The sequence below is a fragment of the Sinocyclocheilus rhinocerous genome, unplaced genomic scaffold (assembly GCF_001515625.1).
Source record: "Sinocyclocheilus rhinocerous isolate Xijiao unplaced genomic scaffold, SAMN03320098_v1.1 scaffold1058, whole genome shotgun sequence".
NCBI lineage: Eukaryota > Metazoa > Chordata > Actinopteri > Cypriniformes > Cyprinidae > Sinocyclocheilus > Sinocyclocheilus rhinocerous.
The window spans coordinates 65,698-85,914 of record NW_015662162.1 but is presented as its reverse complement, the minus strand read 5'-3'; the positions used below and the strand labels follow the sequence as shown (position 1 = coordinate 85,914).

At 39.0% G+C, this 20,217-nt stretch overlaps 2 protein-coding genes across 4 annotated transcripts in view; one reads left to right on the top strand and one right to left on the bottom strand.

Annotated features, from left to right (window-relative positions):
• Positions 1-92: 92 nt before the first annotated feature.
• cers1 (ceramide synthase 1) lies at positions 93-13,088 on the bottom strand. 2 transcript variants are annotated; one of them, XM_016537447.1, is made up of 8 exons: positions 11,978-13,088; positions 5,254-5,413; positions 4,398-4,578; positions 4,068-4,229; positions 3,293-3,440; positions 1,801-1,925; positions 1,000-1,086; positions 93-759 (listed from the first exon to the last, which is right to left on the bottom strand). In XM_016537447.1, the coding sequence occupies exons 1-7, from the start codon at positions 12,236-12,238 to the stop codon at positions 1,044-1,046; spliced, it is 1,080 nt and encodes a 359-aa protein (XP_016392933.1). In that variant the 5' UTR covers positions 12,239-13,088; the 3' UTR covers positions 93-759; positions 1,000-1,043. The 2 variants fall into 2 exon arrangements, with proteins under 2 accessions (XP_016392933.1, XP_016392932.1); XM_016537446.1 differs by having other exon boundaries at positions 93-1,086.
• A 1,979-nt stretch (positions 13,089-15,067) lies between these two features.
• Positions 15,068-20,217, top strand: part of LOC107727554 (tumor necrosis factor alpha-induced protein 8-like protein 1) — an 8,558-nt gene continuing 3,408 nt past the window's right edge. The window contains exon 1 of one of the 2 annotated variants that reach the window (XM_016537449.1): positions 15,068-15,312. Coding sequence is in view for 1 of the 2 variants with exons in the window: in XM_016537448.1 (XP_016392934.1) it covers positions 17,868-17,898 (31 nt within the window). In the remaining variant the exon portion in view is untranslated. Of the gene's footprint in view, positions 15,313-17,549; positions 17,899-20,217 lie in introns of those variants that run through there. The other variant, XM_016537448.1, reaches the window with a different exon arrangement.

Sequence of the window (20,217 nt, the reverse complement as noted above, 5' to 3'; positions counted from 1 at the left end):
ATGACAAAATATGAAGTCAAGATAAAATATCAGCCAATAAGGTCAGAAAAATAAACGTATTTCAAAGGGACACGTTTCAATTGGTGTTTTTTCCCTTCTTTTTTTAAGCATAAAGTCACTTCATTTTGATTACTTTTTAATATGCAGTATGCAGAATATCTAACATGACCTCTGCACAAACTGTTTATTCTTGTATGCCTGTATTGTATTCTGAATGTTTGTTTTGTAGTTTTTACCATGCAAGATTTTATTCATGGTTTTCAAGAGACTGGCATATGTCCTAATTTGACTAGTTACTAATAATATACATGAATTTCTGCCAAAATATCATTGGGTGTGATTTGATGCACAACCTGCCCTTTGATGCCAACAACAAAAGATATGGTAAGAATTTGTTTCATATACTGCCTTAACTGTGTGTTATTACATAGTTAATTGCGTTTTATCATTTGCATTTAACATTATACATTTCTACCGTTTCCATTTCCATTGCTTTTCAGATCAGACCTTCGACCCACTATTTGAGAACCACTCCACTAGTACTCACCTACCACAAGTTACGTATTAACCCTTTTTAATTCTTTCACTCATGGAATGAAAAATACATCAGAACAACAAAAAACAGTGGTCTAAATCTAAAACAAACTGTGGTCCCAGATGATGACCACAAAACCTGTTTATCATGGTTTCCGCCGTTCTCCAAAATGCATGGGTTTGTTTCTCACCGGCAGAGATATCAGTCACTCCCACCGTAAGTTCCTGATTAACAATTAATGAGAGGTCACTCATTTAACTTAAAAAATAAAATAAAATTAAGCAATGCACAAGACAAATAACAGATAACATTCACAGTGCTATGATTACAATTATAATATTCGTTACAATTATAATTATAATAATCAAGATAAAATGCAAATGATGGTCGATATTGTTTCTTCTTATGACTGTCCAAGCACCTTGCCGTTCTGAGGTTAGAATCAAACTAGTTCACATAAGTACCTTGCAGTCATCGTTAAGTGCCTGCAGGTGGCAGCACCTAGACATTATAGATGTTTCTTCTTGGTGATCCCGTTCTGCACGTGTTTCCTAAGAGGAAGGAAGAAAGGTGAAAAGCACACTGTCAGGCTTTAAGGATGTGATCGCAGGATGCATGTGGCATGGTCGGATATCACTTCACTTCAAGGTCTGAGAGATAAGGACAGGACTAATGCCATGACGCTTGTCACATATACATGAGACGGCACTTTCATCCAATCTCCACGTCTCACAGATCAGGTCGAAACAGACCGTCACACTCCGTGATCTCCGATTGCGTTACCCTAAACCTACAGCTATTGCTGTCATAAGGTGTGTGGAACAAAGCGGTCTTAGTGGTTAGTATATCGAAAGCTATAATAAAACACTGCCCAACTGTGAAACTTTTAAAGGGGCCCAGATTAAGCACAAATCAAGTGTCTAATATAGCCTTGTTTTATATACTCTTCTGGTCCTAGTTAGCGCTATATTTTAGTAAAGCAAAACTGCATTTTCAAAGAAATGGAACATTATGCTGCCTTCAGGTCATGTTGGAATGAGCACATTTATGGGTCAAGTGCACTTGTTGCCTACACCACCGTAAAAATGATAAATACTAGTAGGAATAAGCAAAAACATTTTGGTTCAAAAGAAGTCAATCAAGGTAGTTGACTCTACAGGTCTCGGTTCTGCCTGAACTGCTAGCTGACCACACGACTTCCTCTTGGTTACATGCACATACTGTAAACCTGCGCTAACCACCGACTGCTGCATTTCTTTGCTTACCCTTCAGTAGACATCTGATCATTAGTGTCTTTTTGCTCCTTTAGGTTCTCATCTTCATACTCCCGGACGTCATTTACCTCCGTCATCTGGCCCGTCAGGGCCTTCACCACGAACAGCACAATGAACTGTTAAAAGAAAACATATGACATAGCAATAACACATAAGAAATGTAACTTAAACAGGGTAAATGATGGTAGGTAATTGTTCTAAAAGTTCTAAACCAGTTATCCAAAGTTTGTAGGTTAAAATTCAAGTTACAGTTAAAGTCAGGGTAGCATGCACTGTTCATGTTGTAAGTATCTGGATAAAGTATCTGCTAGATATCTAGCTAACATCTTGAACGAATCGTTCTTTTGAGCCGGTTCACAAATCGAACTGAATCGAACTTTAGTTCCGGGTTGATGAGGACGCACAGCCGAAGTAGCACGTCCAACTCAAAAAGAACAGATTGAGCCGGTTCAACCAACTGTCGAAGTTTGCAGAGAGTTACCGAGGACTCAACAAGAACCGAATGAGCCGTGGCGAAGTTTGCCGAGGATTACCGAAGATTCTGATGAGTGAGTTGACGATACTGTGCAAGCCTGAGGCGCGTACTGGAAATTTGCTTATTATGACTGTTATTCATTTACATTTTATTAAAACCTGCAAAAACCTTTTTGTCGAGTGATGTAAATAAGTTTTACTATAGTTTATTGTGCATGCATATTATATTTAAAGTTGCTTGAGCGAAATCAAGGAGTTTATAAGACTGGCTTATTCTTTCTTTATACTTTAGACATGTAGAACATATCTGCGTTTGTAAAAAAAAAAAAAAAAAGAATTTAATAATAAATTTTTGTGCATCAATGTCTGTAATGTGTGCTGTAGGTGGCTTGATGACGTCAGGAACCGATGAATTGGCTTTTTGAACCGGTTCAATGAGCCGATCTGTCCGAAAAGAACCGGTTCGCAGAAATGAATCAGACATCACTAGTCCATACTTGGTCCTGGAGGGCCACTGTCCTGCAGAGTTTAGCTCCAACTTGCGTCAACACACCTGCCTAGAAGTTTCAAGTAGACCTAGATTAGCTGGTTCAGGTGTGTTTAATTGGGGTTGGAGCTAAATTCTGTAGGACAGTGGCCCAGCAGGAGCAAGACTGGACACCCCTGCTCTAGAGTAATTGTTCCTGGACATTTTGCATGTCTCCTTAATCGAACATACCTGATTCAGGTCATCAGCTCATTAGGTTGTCTCCCTTATCTGACGCACTAATGAGCTAATTGGTCAAATCAGGTGTGTTTGATAAGGAGATATCCAAAATGTGCACTGTTGGAAGTACTCCCGCATCAGGGTTGAGAAACACTGCACTAGAGCAAACTGGGGCCTATCTAATTGAACTGTTTGATGATATCTCTCAGTGGATTCATTGTAAGGCTCAAGCCAGCAACCTTCGGATTACTAACCCTGAGCTACACTACACTGCTGTTGTGTTCTTAAACTACCCATCCTTACCAGGAACCAGTAGATATTCATGAGGAGCAGGGCAAACAGGAGTATGTTGAAGAAAAAGTAGAAAGGGATGTGGGGAACCGACTGGATGCTGGTGACACAGGAGGCCCACAGAACTTTGAGGGGGAACCAGTACAAACGGAACCAAAACCTGCACAAACAGCAAGAACAAACTAGCTCACATGTGAAGGCGACTGGATCTCTCAAGCATCCTCTGGACATAGGCTAAAAATCCATTACAAAAGGGCCAATAGGTAGTTGTTACTCATACAAGGGATATGGCAGAGCAGAGGTGGGAAAACTCTGGCCTTTGAGGGCTAAGCAATCCTGAAGATTTTTTTCAAACTCTGCAGGAAAGTGGACCTGGACTGTTAGAGTGGCCCACCCCTGCTATACACCTTCACATAGATTATTAAATCAAGAAGGGCATTTTGCTAGATGAACACCTATTGTTGTTGCATAGCATTCCTATCAACCGTTCCTAATCCAAGGGTACCCAATCCTGCTTCTACAGATCTACCCTACTCCAGAGTTTAGGTCCAGAAATTACTGTAAGTTTTGTCAGATCAAAGTGGAGGATTGAGCAAACCAATCCCTGAAATTTTAGGGCAATGATCAGTTGATGGGAATGTTGTCCCGGGACCAAAGAAGGGTGTGTGCAAATCACTTTTAGGCTTATGCAAATCACTTTTAGGCTTGCATAAGGTTTCAATGCTGTGTCACTATATACGCATCAATAAGAAAACTTCTGGTTTCTTGAACAACAGGCAAACCTCACCATGTGATGCTAAAACTAATGGCCCCCATGTTGGACAGGACATCATTGATGAGGTACTCTTTCCCTCCCCGGGTCTTGAAGTAAACATTGAGCTTGGTGAACTCCAACTGAATGTCATTGATGTCATGAAGAAAGAGGACAAGAATGCCAATGTTGTGGTATCTGAGGACGATACGAACAATGATGAGTGGATAATGAACTGCTTTTAGTGGCATATAAATTGAGCTGATTATTTGTCAATTGTTGTAACTATGGAAACTAGAACTTCAAAACCCCATTTTGACAGGCTGTAGCATCACTGCTTTAACAAAGCCTGTGAATTTGCCTGACCTGAAGGCATAGGAGAATGTGATCAGGGCCAGAGTGATGAAGTGATGCACCACCATCACAAGGGAGTCCTTCCTCCAGGCATCCATGTAGATGGTGGCATATATGGAATGGCCGTAGAAGCTGCCCTGGATTAGGTAAGCTATTGTGATATCAGTGGGAACCGACATCCCACTCTTCCAGTCTAAGCCAAGAAAGAGAGAACAAACAAGTGACACTGAGTTCTCCAAGTGAACTCCGCAACCATAAAAAAAACAACTCTAGATTTTAATGACCTTGACTTTCAAACAGTGGAACACTGGCCTCATAAAACAGATGATTTCTACTGATATAGTAGAGATTTAAGTTGTTTGTATGTTGCTGGCAAGGGGCATTCACACTATCCGTGATTTGCAACCACAAGATGCCATTCATTTTTAATGACAGGTGATGGATTCTGGCCTTTCTGGTCTTTGGCGATGTGACAAACTATGCAAATAAGCAATGACATTATACAGCAACAACCAATGGGAGCGTAACTAGTGATCAGTTGCCAGCGAGAATGGGCCTTCATTGTGTTGATAAGGAGTGTTAACAGATAATAGCAACTTGTGACTTTTAATATTTATTAATCAGATCTTTAGTCATTTAACATTTAACCTTTTCCTCAAGATGTCTAACATCCCCCCCAACCACACAAGTTTTGTTGGACGTTCAATGATTATTAAGTATATTTATACCACTTAAAAGTAGCATGCAATGAGTTTACTACACAACTCAAATGCTTGTAAGAAACTAAAGGTTGAGCTATTCAGGCCCGACAGGGTTTAATCAAATGATTACATACAAAAACAGAACATGTGTCAAGTATGAACCTTACCGTAAAACACAGATGGGGGGTTTTGAAAGAAGGAATAGCTAGTGAAAAACAAAAGGTAGGTGCTGTATGACCATGACATTGTGTAGAAGACCAGCTTCCACGCACTCTCCGGCATCTTTGAGACATCTTTTGGTTGGATACAACACCATTGTGCAAAAGGCTGTGAAAGACAAGAGGAAATAATGAAATTAAAGTGCCTGCATTTGAATAGCAGGTGTTCATCCGTCAACAAAGACATCTAGGAACCAAATTACAGATGATAAATGATGCTAAACCATGCTACCATGTAAAATTATCAACAAAGGTTAATTTACCATGCTGTCCTTAATACTTATTACATAGTAACTTTGACTCAGTTATGCATTTAACTCTCTTGAAAGTGAATGTTAACTATGTATATCTCCCCAAGTGCCACAAAGTTGGTGTGATGTCATGCAACCACAACAGGGCAAAATCAGTTTTCAAACATTTTCAAGACTTTCTAAGTTAAAAACAGCATAAATTCTTTCTATATATTCACATTAAACAAAACAAGAAATAGTAAAGCATCTTTGTGACTTCCTAGAGTAGGATGAGTTATAAAAAGGCCTTTCTGATTAGCTCATGACATTGGATGACTCCCAATATTGGAAGACTCGCATGATCCACTGATGGTAATAACCTCAAGCTAAAGTAGTACCTCATCTTTGCTAAACTTGGGTACTTTGTTTGTGTGTGTACTGACATGCATTCACCTCGTCTCTCCTGTGACAGATTATCCTGCATGTGAAGCCGAATGACACCGTAACTGAAGATGCGATTAAAAGCTTTTCTTAATCATTTATCTATTCATGATCACCACCTTTACTTGCCGTTACCTGATCCGCACTCTCCCTTGTGCTCAGGACAATCAAAAAAAAGTAGGCCTTCGAAACTAGGCATATACGTTGACATTATGTGGCCCCACAATTGTGGACGTAGGTCTCATGGTTGCCTCTGATTGGTCATAAGGCAATGTGACTCGCACTGCAGGATTCTGCTTTCCGCCTCCACTCGCTGGGGTTATTTATAGAGGCCAGCTGTCACCAAAATGCCCCACCCCCATTTGTCTATCACTGCCTCTAGCTGAGGTTCAGGCTGTCTGCTGCTGATGCTGGTGGCTGCGGATGACTGCAGCTTATGGATGACTGCAGCTTATGGATGACTGCAGCTTATGGTTGTGATAGACAGCACACATCCTTTCTCAGCTGAGCAGCCTGACATTGCTCTGTGGTCTAATCGCCACAAGTTAATCAAAGATTAGTGTAGGCCGGTCCCAAAAGACAACCACAAATGAGATCTCTTTAATATTCCAGTTGCTTGCTCTAGGAGTTCAATGAAGACATTCAATGCTTCTCGGACTGACTGTTTTCTTCTGGTAAATTGCTCAGAAGAGATGTCTTCGAGTGTGCTCGGTTTGCCAATGGAAAGTATGATCTTCAATATGATTCAATATAACTTTCATTTATTATGAATTATCCACATCCACATCAGTTTCATAGATCTGTTCTCTTACTTTGTCAACCATGTTTAATTTGTGTGTCTTGTCATTTCTCTATAGGAATCGATGAAGAAACTTAAAGCTACAGTCCATAAGTTTTGCCTCTTTGTCGCCCTCTCTGTTTGAAACCTGCAATTGCAGTTATTTGCGGAATTATCATCTTTATATGGGTTGTGCATCGGCACGACTCCTCAGCGCAGATGAATCTAATGTTTTGATGTGTGGCTGTCAGTCACTGCACTGGTGTGGATATTCGCTCTACTTGGGAATCACAGATTCTACGTCTTGAAAGTATGACTCAAATAAGAATTTTCACCAAAAAATGACATCTGAACAAGTAACATGTCTGCCACTTTTGTTCTGACCAACTGAGGGGGAAAAAAGCATTACAATACATTTGCACTAACAATGGTGATTAAATCTAATGATCGCTTAGCTCATATCACATCAAACCAAGCAAATTATTATTATTGTTATACTTTGTTCTCAAAATGTTAATGTTGACATCAGCATTGCGTGACTACATCTATTTAGTGTGTATTAGCGTTACCTGTAGACTACTGGTGAATCTCCAGTTGACCTTTCTGGATTACAATCCACCATCAAAATGATAAATCAATTATTACAGATGCTGTGAGAAAAGGCTATAAATGATCCGCCACCTGCAGCATCCTCACATGCGATATAGTCTACTAGCCGGGACTCCTTCTTTATGTTTACAGAGATGACGCAAAGACGTACGGCGACATGCTTGTATTTCCAGCGTAAGCCTACCAGTACCACTCAAATTAGAAAACATTATTACATGCTTACCGTTATGAATCGGGCTAAAGTAAGGAGATAGTTTTGAACACTGGCTGGTTATGTACTTGCCCAAAAATTTATTTTGGATCATTTTTTACTCAAAAAAGTTACGGACTGCAGCTTTAATGAAACGCAAATAAGTTCCCCAAAAAGTCTCCTGAGCTTTGGAAGACCACCCTCTGGGCAGTAGAAGTTTCCTCTGGGAATGCAGTCTTGTTATGGAAGACACATTACAAGCCATATTAGGCCGCCAACTACTTCTCCTCACTCTCCCAGCACATGAACGCCAAGCAGAAGCGAGGGCTGAACTGAACCCATTCTGGACCTGGTGACCGAATGCAACTGAAATACGTTTTGGTTTGGGGTCTTGTACAAGAGCCGACCTATCGGCTAAACATGCAGTTTCCATGGCAACTGTTTGAGGATAGCAGGTGGTTTTGTAGAATAAATAAAAGACAAATGACAACAAACATAATGAATAAGCCCATCTCCCACATATGTAAACAGCTTTCCATCACACAATGTCATTTCCCTACTGGTTCGATGCTCTCTTTGGATTTCCACTGTACTACAAGAGCAACTTGAAGAATAAATAAGACAAATGACAACAAACAATGAAAAAGGACAAGCTCATCTCCCACGTATGTAAACAGTCATTTCCTTACATTTCCTTCAGCTTGGTGTTTTCTTTAGGGTCTGCATTACATTAAAAGAGCAAGTTAAAAGGACAGTCAACCAAATATTCTGTCAGTATTAACTCATACCTTTCTTAACCAATAGTTTCCCTTTAAAGTTCATTTGAATCTTCATGCAACTTCTCATATGGATCACTTTTGTCAAATGTGGTCACTTGTATGGAAGTCAAGAATGAAGATTATTTTACTAATGTGTTCCATGCAGGTTAAAAATGACATAACGGGTGAGTAAATCATGACAATTTTCATTTTTGGGTGGAAAGGGACACTCACTTGTTATGAGGGTGTAAAAATATAAACGGATCAGATCATAAGGAGATATAAGAGTTTTATAAGAATAAAACCTTTTCCCCAATACTCTTGCGGGGACAAATGTCATAAAAGAGACAAAAGTATCTCCACAGGGCCAGCTGGAGCCACATCTTACTCATTTTCCCCTCAAAAACCATCCTGCTTCCTTCCTGTTGGGGCTGAGTTATGTTTCCTTAAGCTTTGATTGTTCTTGGAATTACTGGTTTATTTTCGGTCATCATTTCCGGTGAAAATGATGTATCAGATCAAGAGATCAGCGTAGACGTAACAGGGCGTCACAATGAGGAAGGAAGGATGCAGATGTTTTTAGATGCCTACTGATAATGGCATGCAGTTTCCACTCTGAGCACCAAACATTCAAAGCATTCAGCTTCAATACAAGTATCTAGTACAGTGCAGCGTATCAGGTCTCTGAGCGGGCATAAATTAGTGAGTGCTTTAATTGTCTTTCAGGGTCAATATACGGGGCTGCACATTTTGAAGGGTTACCTTTAGAAGAATCTTCTATCAGCATTAGCTAATAACCATTTCTGCTTGGTCATATAAATGGAGCGTAGCGATAGTTCTGGCAGGCCATGTTAGTCAGCTTGCATCAGCTGATCCACGTCTACCTATAGGATCACGAGCAGTGAATATATCATTGAGTCAGACCACTGAATCATGTTGTTAAAATAATCACGTAGAACATTAATGGTATCTGCTACATATAGCATTGATGTTGGTTCTGTTCTGTTACCCTAGGGGGGGTATTCTGCTCTCCCTGCTCCTATCCATGCTAGGCTGCGTGGATGGGCAGGGAGTGCTTGCCCAGAACAGAACCATTCCCCCAACCTAAAATATATGCTAATCGTAAGTTAAATTGACGATAGTGGTCCCGACAGAAGTACTATTTTGTGTCAATTTCAAAATCTAGAAATTACTCTGTCAGTATATGTATACATAATTGATTACTTAAAAATTGATTGACAGTCTTTTAATAGGTCAATGAAAGATCAATGCACCTGCTGGTGTCGCAATTACGTTTGTTCAGCATGTGTTAAGAATGTAAATCATTCAAACACATCTGTAACTTTACTATCTGAAGAGCTGATGACCTCTGTCTGTACGAACTGCTGTTAAGACACAGAACTCAAAGGTTAGCTGGTGCCTGCAGAATCAACAGTGTGACATGATATTCCTTTGGCAGCTCTTCAGACAGCTGATGTTTGCCAGAACACGATATTGTCATGTATTTTGATTTAAATGGAGTGATTACTGAAAATATCCTCTGGTCCAGTGAATAGTGATCATCACAGTCTCATCAAAGGTCAAAACAGCATGCCTTCGGCCACCCAGCATGCAGTCGACACCTTGTTTTTTTTTCTTCACACACACAGTTTACACTGTACTGGCCAGATGGCCTTGTGCTAGTCATCCATCGAGTCTGAAAACGTGAAAGTGCAAGGGAACTTAAAAATGAATGTGTCTCATTAGCACTAAGAGCTCATGCCATAAATTGTTTATTAGGCAACATGGAGATTAGTTTAAAAAGCAGGCAGAAAGATCATGTTACGTACCGCACGCATGTATTTGAGAGTGCAGGACATAGTCCACAAAACACTTTAAAATCTGCAGACTATATCAGAAATTATCTCCCAAGACAATCTTGTGGCCAAAGTACAGTATACTAAAACTGCAGTAGCGAGTTCAGACTGTTCAGACCAAAAAAACAGTTCCAAAAGGGCTCCATATGACTTGCGCACTATATTTTATGTATTCTGAAAGTCCTATGATAGCTTAGTGTGAAGAACAGACCCATATTTAAGTCATTAATCACTGAAAACCTTAACATCTTCCCCAGCAATCCTTGGCACATTTCATGAATCAGAATGATTTAACCTTTTGAATCAGATCTTTTCAACGAGTCAGTTCATCCAGTCCCTTTACAAAGTTATCCGGTTTTCAGGTTCTGCTCACTGACTCCAGGGGTTGACAGTTCACTGAAAGGGAAGATTATCAGTAAATGATTGGTTCCTCATTTAAACCTATCCTATACATTTGCGTTCTCATTGATTTGATAGATGATCAATGGTTTGATCATATGGCTACATGTTGACTTTAATACTGTGTTATGTAGAAGGGGACACCCTCTTTCACAGAGAGGGTATTATTAGCCAAGAATCACAAGTTACACTGATAAGAGACTAACGGTCTACAAGTGGCAAATGCTTATCTTTTTATTTTCAAAGCCATGGCTGTTTTTATTCACAAACTACGGTGCTGCAACTCTTTGCCAAGACCTCGCTGTCTCTTACTCAAGGGTTACAAACCAGACAAGGTCCTGACACGTCACATATTTCCGTATAAACATCACGCCAGCTGCCCCGCGCCATCCGTCAGGGTTTCTCAACATGCTGAGAGAAAACAATTTACAGAAGGGGGAATAAACCGCGGCCCAGAGCAAACGTGAATGCAGGGGACCCAACCCATATTGATCCCGCTAATTGCAGCACATGTGCTGAACAAGAGAGAGTCGTAAACGCACTTGAAAAGCATGTTTCCGCCCCACACGTTTCAGAACAGGAAGTGAAACCGACATTTGCATACGTCAGCTAAACTGAAAATAAGCTTCAAATGCAAAATGTGGGGATATCATAATCCCAGAAGCGAGGCAATTTGGTAAAGTTCATGTCTAGGAAACTTGATAGTAATATGGCCTGTTTGCATAGCCATCTTTGTATGTAAAAGTATGTAAAAGGTAAAATGCAAAGTATAAAAAACTATGTAAAATAGCTCTTGTGCACATTGTAACTTTGTACAGTGAGTTTAAAATGAATTCCACTGACCTGTGAACAGCGAACAACAACCTCTGAGGACTTTCTAGTTCAACAGAGGATAAACTACACCACAAACACATCTTAACAAACAATTTGCAGTCACAGTTGAAATAATGACTTGTGAACTTTCTGCATCAAGTGTCAAGGCTTCTGTTATACTGCTGTCCAGAAACAACAAGAGCTAAAAACTCGACTTTTGAGTGGTTTGCTTGAGCACAACTCAGTCGGATTACTAACACCAAGTATGGGTGGTAGTACTAGTAATACTTGACACCATTAAAAACCTCAGAAGCACACTTTCCCACATGTAGATGCACAAATGACCTTTCATATACAAATGGTGATGCAACGTCCAATGTTTCAAAACAACTTCAAATATTCATTGAGGGCGCCAGTGATTCTTTCAGGACCTGGTGTTTAATACTCAAACAGTTACAGGATACTCTAACGAACTTTTAAATTTTTCAATAGCCGATGCCAGAATTTGAATTAAAACCCACTGTACACAGTATAAATAATCGATACCAGTGTGCCACTTGTTGCATTTGCATTGATAGTGACTTCTTCAGTATATTTACCTCAAAGATGTACACAGTCAGTCCCCTGCGCACCTTCGTCCACATGACCGCGCACATGAGGAACATGAAGATCTCCGTCCAGGTTATGTATGCGTGATCCAGCAAGGTTCTCCTGGACAGCTCCAGCCCGCAGTCTTTACAGTCTCTAAAGGCACTGAACATGACTGAATATGCTCTAGTGATGAGCTCCGTATAGCCCGGCATGATCTCCATCTCCATGCCACCACTGGAGGAACCATCATTCATATGATTGGGGTCCATTATATTAGAAATACTATAATAGCAAGCCACTTAGGGGCTGGAGAGCAATGCACAATGCAAAAGTGCCACCAACTATAGCTGCTGTAAACCTTAAGCTGATTATGGTCTCTGAAGTATCCTGTCTTTTCTTGTCTTCTAAATTAAGACTTGTAAACTACTAATGCTAATTAACAAATGATGCCAAACAAACAGATTCCAACATTAACCCCTAATGCCAAGAGAAAAGAGATTAGGCTATTTTATATCCTATACTGCATATATGCCAATGTCGGCCATTGGGGTGTTAATGGCTTTAGAGTGCCACCATCATCTGCTATAACAAGAAACCTTCTCTGTATAAAATATTCACTACAACACTTCCCTTACGGTACGGTTACAAAATCCATTGCACAATATAAGAATCAGCATGCCTGCATAACAGTTCCTATATTATAAATTTAAGTTGATGGCTTACAATTTAAGCATTCTGAGCAACCCTGGATGAAAGGTTGATAAAAACCATAACCAGTGTCGATTCGCCTCTTTATATTCCGCGCATGTGCCAAAATAGCGCGTCCTCTTCTTTTCGTTATTCAGTATACATAACATCTCCTCTAGGGTTTCATCTCATGTCGAGAGGTTTAAAGCAGAAATGATCCCTCGGTATGTCCATATGTGGCTCGGATATAGAAAAAAAGTCGCCAAATGAATACTTCACTCAAATGAACCTGCGTATAAAATCGCTCAGCATGTGATACAGGCCTATTCACAAATGCACAACAAGAAAAAAAAACGCAAATGTCTATGAAAATGTGTCTAAAATCTACCTATAGCATCCCGTGAGAAGCGACACGCGCCGCGCCGTGAAGAAGTTGAGGTCAATGAACAAAAAAAAAAGGGGGGCAGATGATATCCTTGTTCTCGTGTTAGCCGGTTCTTTTGAACGATTCGGAGGAGTCGATTCGCAAAGCGGTTATGAATCACTTGAGTGTAGCCATCGCGAGACGTGTGTTTGGGTGTAGAAAATATACGATATGTCGGGAACATAAAAAAAAGAATAAATAATAAGTATAGCATTATATGACAATAGTTTCATTGCGCAAAGCAATTAGAAATTGCGGCATTTGGAACAAACACCATCAGCGTTTCAGAGCAATAATGTAGGCTACATCGCAAATATATGTACAGTAAGATACTAATTTATATAAATGAATCAATTATACAATGATACAATCTTTTTATTTAACGAAATATGTACATGTTATCAAAATAAAATGTTTAAATTGTTGTTGCCAAGTGGCAAACAAATCGTTCGAACAAACCGAATCGCTAAAATGACTCGGACTTCCTAACTCAAGCAGCGGCCCGTTATCTTCAGATAGATTAGATTACACAAACACACACACACACACACACACAGAGAGAGAGAGAGAGAGAGAGACAGAGAGAGAGAGAGAGAGAACGGTACTGGTTTAAAGTGACAGTAGCATAATTATGTGGAGTAACTGTTAATATGCGTCTCAGAAATGGGAAGGAAACTCAAAGGTTTTGTTTATTATTAAGTGGCTAGTAGGTTTTCAGAATTTACGTTTTATTCAAGCACATTTCATGCGAACTAACAAAGACCATTTGCTTAATGTTATATAATGCACTCTCTGTAATGAAGAAAATCCCATTAGTATAAATGTTTTATACCACTGCATTATATGCCTTCTAGATGAATCAACAATAATTATATGAAGACGTAGCTACTATATCGCTGGAGGCATAGTTTATTATTATTATCATTATTATTGAATTTGGCTATTTTAGTCATTTATTATGTGATGACAACCCAAAATGGTTCAAATGAGAATTGCGTGCTAAAATGCACGTGTTTACGGATTATATCCGACCTTTGATTGTAGGCTATTTATTTGTAATTGAACCATAAATTTTTATTTATTTTTTTAATTAATAAATAAATGCATGTAGTTAATTCTTTAAATAAAAGCATGAAATAAAAAAAAAAGTATATTAAGAAAATGGAATATTCCCCAAACGCAGCAATACATAGTTGTAAGACTGGGTGGCGCCATCGGGCTGTGTAACACCCATAATCACGCGCTGCTTTTCTTCCAAATAAAAACCATATAGTGGTCTGAATAAATTATTGATTTTAATAGTAGCCTAGTAAAAGCATTATTAGAATAAGAAATGAATGTTGAGAAATTCAATGCATTCGGGTTTAAATGCAAAAGAAAGAAAGAAAGAAAACGTTATTAAATTTAGAAGCAATAGCATTGCTGTGTATGATTATCGTACTCGATTATCACCATCTGTGGTCGCAGGTGTTAGGGCTGTTTGTGTTATCAGCCGCTGAAGAGGATGTTATATGGTTTAAAGTGATTATTTACAGCCACCGGATGTTTCTGAATGTGTTCCATTTATGAACGGAAAAAAACAGGTCAAAGACATCCGGGAAGGACTGATTGGATCTGTCTCATACCTTTCATACAAAGTTAACAAAGTGCAAAAATATATACATAATAAAACTCTCAGGGAAATTACAGGTATTTTTCACGGAAACAACTACATTAAACGTCCTTAACGGCTCGACAGCCATATTGTTTACAGAAAACAAATCAGTAGTTCCGAGAGTCCCCCTTCATTGTTCAACAGAATTTCCTCTGGGAAATTTTCAGCCTTGGATTTTTTTCACGGGATAATGACGGGAAACCATGTGGAAGGCTGGACGCACGGGCCTCTCTGGCTTCTGATTGGCCCGTTGGGGTTCCAAACCCGAGCGCGATTGGTCAATCAGAACGCCACTCACCGAGCGCCTCGGACCCTCAAGTTTGAAACTTTTCGAAAAGGTGGAGTCAGGTTACAAACTCTGGTAACCAAACGCGAAAAGAGGGAGAAGAAAACGCTTGAATTATTTACACCAGCGGCGCAGACGCAACACATACCTGTTGGACACATTTCATGATATTTTTAAGCCTTATTCATGCGGCTGTAGGTGGTTTATTGGCTGTTCAGGGGTGTTTAGATGGAGGTTTGAAGAACGAAAGTTATTCTTTAGACGCCCAGTATCCGGTTCAAACAGGGGAGAGGTGAGTGAGTTTCTTACTGCCTTGAGTAACGCATATTCTGCATGTTGTGCATTCATGAACCCTTGAAAATGTGCGTTTTTTCATCTGTGTTTATATAAAAATCAATAGTTCTGCATAGAACACATGTATGCCTTTATTATTGATTTAGGTTATTTTGCATAATATTTATTCAGTGATGTCAATGCATACAGTTTTCTCTACTTGTACTTGAAAATAAAACAGAACTTGTGCTTTTACTGCATTTATAGACAGATTATATAACCTTTACACTGTAAAATAGCAAACCAGTATGAAAACTATGAATATTATGTCAACACTAATTTGCCAAGTTGACAGCAACTCAAATGTAGGGAAGCATACTAGTGTAATAAATATTTGAGGTGAAGGCCAATACAATGGAAAGTCTGTAGGAGTAACAGACCGATAACTCATTGACAGAGACAGGGGGATATGACCTTATTCACCGGACTGCAATGTTCACTTACATGGAGGCTTCGGTTGTAACCTAGGAAACATTTACCTTCTGCCTTCTTTCAGTTGTCTGAACCTTCTTTGTTCTGTCTCCAATAGTCGGTGCTTATTATGGGCTTTAAGGCTCATGTTTACCAGCATTAATTATATGCAAATACATTTCGAACAAACACCTGAAGCCTTTATTATCAAGACAGAGACTTTGTTGACATAGATACTCTGGAGTTGAGAGACAGGCCGTTGGATATAGAGTAAAGAACATGCCGTTTTAGTTCACATTGATGCTGACTAGGCATTGCTATGTGTCTGGAGACACTGGATGCAGGAAAAACCCTCATCCATCTTAGGCGATTGAACTTTACTAGTGCTTTGTCAAGGTTGCAAGCCGATGCCATTGAAGCCACTTTTGACCTCAGAGTAAAAAAAATATATAAGGGTAATTGTGACGTAAAGTTAAAACTCACATTATGAGATATCGCAATTCCGAGAAACAATTGTGCAATTGTGAAAAGTTGTAATTCCAAGAAATAAAGTCACAATTACCTTTTTTTATTATATTATTTAATGGCAACAAAAGAAATGTACACAATTCAGTTTTTCTTTTTTAATAAATCTGCAAAGATGTCAACAATTCTGTGTTTTTCTGTCAATATGGGGTGCTGTGTGTACATTAATGAGGAAAAAAAATTAACTTAAATGATTTTAGCAAATGGCTGCAATATAACAAAGAGTGAAAAATTTAAGGGGGTCTGAATACTTTCCGTACCCACTGTATATATATATATATATATATAGGCTATATACACACACATACACCACAAATTATTTATTTAGTTATTATTTATTGAAATAATTATTTTAATAATGATTATTAAATAGTGTTATTAAATTGCAAAAATATTTAATTATTTAATAAACAATTTAATGACATACACGAATATCAAATCACAAAAATAATTATATATATATAATTAAAATCACAATTTATGTAGTTATTTATTTTATCAAAACGATAATTATTGGATTATTGGTACGTAATTGTCAATTGCAAAAATATTTGTCATAAAATAAATATTTTAATAATGATTATTAAACATTGTTATTTAATTATTTAAATTGCATATATATATATATATATATATATGCATATATTTGTAGATATTTTTCTTATTAAAATGATAATAATTATTGTTATTTAATTCTCAATTGCAGAAATATTTATTATAAAATTTGTTATTAAAGTTGTTGTTATTACTTATTTAAGTTGTGGATTCATGTAGACTTTTCAGAGTTGCATATGGAGTAGATCTGGCTACCAATTCGTCACCTCTTCAGTTTATTTAATTAAATACACAACAGGTTAGTTTGCTTATCTTTTCGGCATCTTGTATCTCACGATCACTAATTCTGTCGGAGAGACTTGTTCTCGTAATGAACGTTCCAGGCTTTGATCACCACCTTTGCACAAAAACACATTTAGTCGACCCAAACCTTTATTCCTAAATTGGTTCATGCATTATTAAAATGCAGGACTATTTTGTGAAACCGCTGAATAATTCATGTCACCGCAGGCTTCTCTAGATCGGTATGGCCAGAAAAAAAAGAGAGTGCATTTTTCATATCATTTTGACTATACCCCATGAACCCTGCACAGCAGATGATCGATAAGACCAAACACCGCAAACAAGAGCTAAACCACATGAAAGACATGCTGCTGTTACATGCTGTGACTCTGTTGCCTCAGTCCATACCTGAAAACAGAGCTAGATGTTAGTTGGAGTTTGGACAGTGTCCCTTTTATTGGCTTTTCCAGCTTCAGGAAGCTTGTTCCTCGGTTCCTCAAGGCATAATTGCTGGGGAGGGTCGTTAGATGTCAAGGAGGTCTAGTATGCTTGGAGAAAGTGATCCATTAGATGTAGTTCCAACATCTACCAGCAGGGTGGGAGCTAACAGCCAAACCTACAGGTGAAATCACTCACACCCTTACACACCTGAAACAATCAGTTCAGACAGACAGGCATGGCTCAGTGATCTCCAATGTTCTCCATGTCCTCCACAATCTCTCGCTTTCCTACTCCCCAATCATGGAGAACGCAACCTTATACCTCCAGGAAGGTGAGTGTTGGCTTCTGGTTGATGCTGAGCAACTGAAAACCCCAGTCTCTTGTTACAGCTTCTTTGTCCAGTGGTGAATCAAACACCACGAGCGTTGCTGGGATATCTGCAGTCCGAAGTTGTTTGTTTCACGCTAGTTTCTGTTGTTACATGAGCTTTTATGTCTTGTTTTGTTTCCACCCATGTAAAACTCACCACTAATGATAATGTTGTGAAGTTGGTCACTGCCCAGTGTTGCTTGGCCAGTGTTCAGCTATTTTATGCTGCTGCAGTTGGCAGTGCAAAAACGAGAGAAGAACGTAGACTTCACGTTTTCAGATTTGTATCAACTGAGAAATGTGGCTTGGAAACCCATTTCCTTCTGAGACCAGATTACCTTGGGATTTTTGAATGATTTTGGTGTCATCTGTTTTGTGGGAGTATTTTGACCGCAGTTATTAGTGCCCAAATGCATCTAGATTTGGTTGTAAACATGCATTGATTTAGCGTTTATCTGTCGGGAGTCCAGTCTCACCTTGTCCCTTTCTCAAACGACTTACCTTTGATCTCGACAGATATTAATACAAGGCTCAGCAATCGGCGTTAGAAGTCCCACTAACCAGGGAACAGTCTTGCAAAGATTTTCCCAAGGAATCGAGTCACATCAAAAGTGCCTTTTCAAAGAAATGCAAATCGCGTGTGTGCAAAAAGACAATGTGCTGGAGAATCCGCCGGTCTCAAACCACGCACCGTATCACTTCTGCGGCTTAATTAGCAACAATTCATCGCAGTGACTCAGACTTGAAGGGATTCTGTTTTGAGCAACGCTTCCCCAGGGAGCGGTCATTTTAAGAAGGGGAAATTGTCCTGTCAGGCCTGTGCAAGACTTAGGAAGTTCATTGTTTTGTTAAAGCCTCTAAAGTGTAGCGTTCGCCGTGTGAGAACGGAAATGCATGGATGTTGTGTTCGAATTGTTTAGTTGCATACAAAATCTGTGAATTGACCATTTATGTTTCTATGTGCTGGAAGGAAACATGCACAGGGAGTAGTTTCAGAAACCTTTTTATGGCTTGCCTCTTTGATGAGAAAATGAGTCAGTACGATTGGTTTCCTCAATGTCCTGAATTGAAACCTTTTGAAGTCTGCATGTAGCATGAATGGCTAAGATGTTTCATGTACTCTTAAAAAAATAAAGGTTCTAAATGTCTTTTGCATAACCAAAGAATCTTTTTTCTAATGGAAATGCTCCATGGATGTTGAAAGTTCTTCATTGAACTATAGATGCCAATAAAGAACCGTTATTTGTAGGGATGCATCGATCCGATACTCCGTATCGGTATCGGCTCCGATACTGGCATTTTCTGCCGGATCAGGTATCGGTCTCCAAATCCGATATTGTGTGTTTATTATTCTGTGTTATTGTTGGCCTCACGAAAGCACAAAAACATTATAAAGCACCATAAAGTCAAAGTCCAAGTGTTCTGAAGCTGTTCCATAGTTTAATGTGAGGTACAGATGAATATTTAAGTCGTTAAATTCAAGTTGACGTAAAATCTTCTCTACGCTGCAGCTGTCTGTCATCCTCCATTCAGCGTTCACACTGCGGGTCACGGTCGGTTACGACAGTCAAAACAATGAAACTCTCTTCAAGAGCGCACAGTAACTGAAATTTAAAACTGTTAAAAGAAAAGGCTCAAACTATCGCACATTTAATAAACTACGCATCAATATCTCTTTCCTTTGTGCTTTGAATTTCTCTATGCGTAGCGCTGCACGCTGTGACTTCGTGTTGCTTCAAGCGCATCATTCTGCGCACAGGATGCGTATAAGCGCTTTGTGCCGCTCTGTATTGGAGCTTTTCGTATTATAATACTTTTGCGCAATGAAAGATTATTTATAGCGTTTCTTGTTCTGTCCTATGATAGGACAGAAAAAAGAAAGGCTATAAATAATCTAATGTATAGCACAGTAATTATGGCTGGGACAATAAATCGATGCATTGCGAATCGAGAAATGATTCTGAGATTTCCGAAGGCATCGCAATCCTCTCTTGAATTGATTCTGAGCTTAGTTTTTAACAGCAGATGGCACTGCGTGCTTTAGAAATAGCCGTATATTCTGCTTGCTTCCAGTTCCTTACACGCACCACTTGAACCTAAAATAATCATTCATAAAGTTCGAAAAGGTTGACGCGAATTACAAAGATGTTCACAGTGGGCTGTTTACGTTAATCTCGCATCATAAAAGCATAAAAGCCGATGTGCAAGTACATTTAACCACTTACATTACTCAACCGAACGCACAAGCGCTCTTCTTCGTGAGCATTTGAGTGTGTGGTTA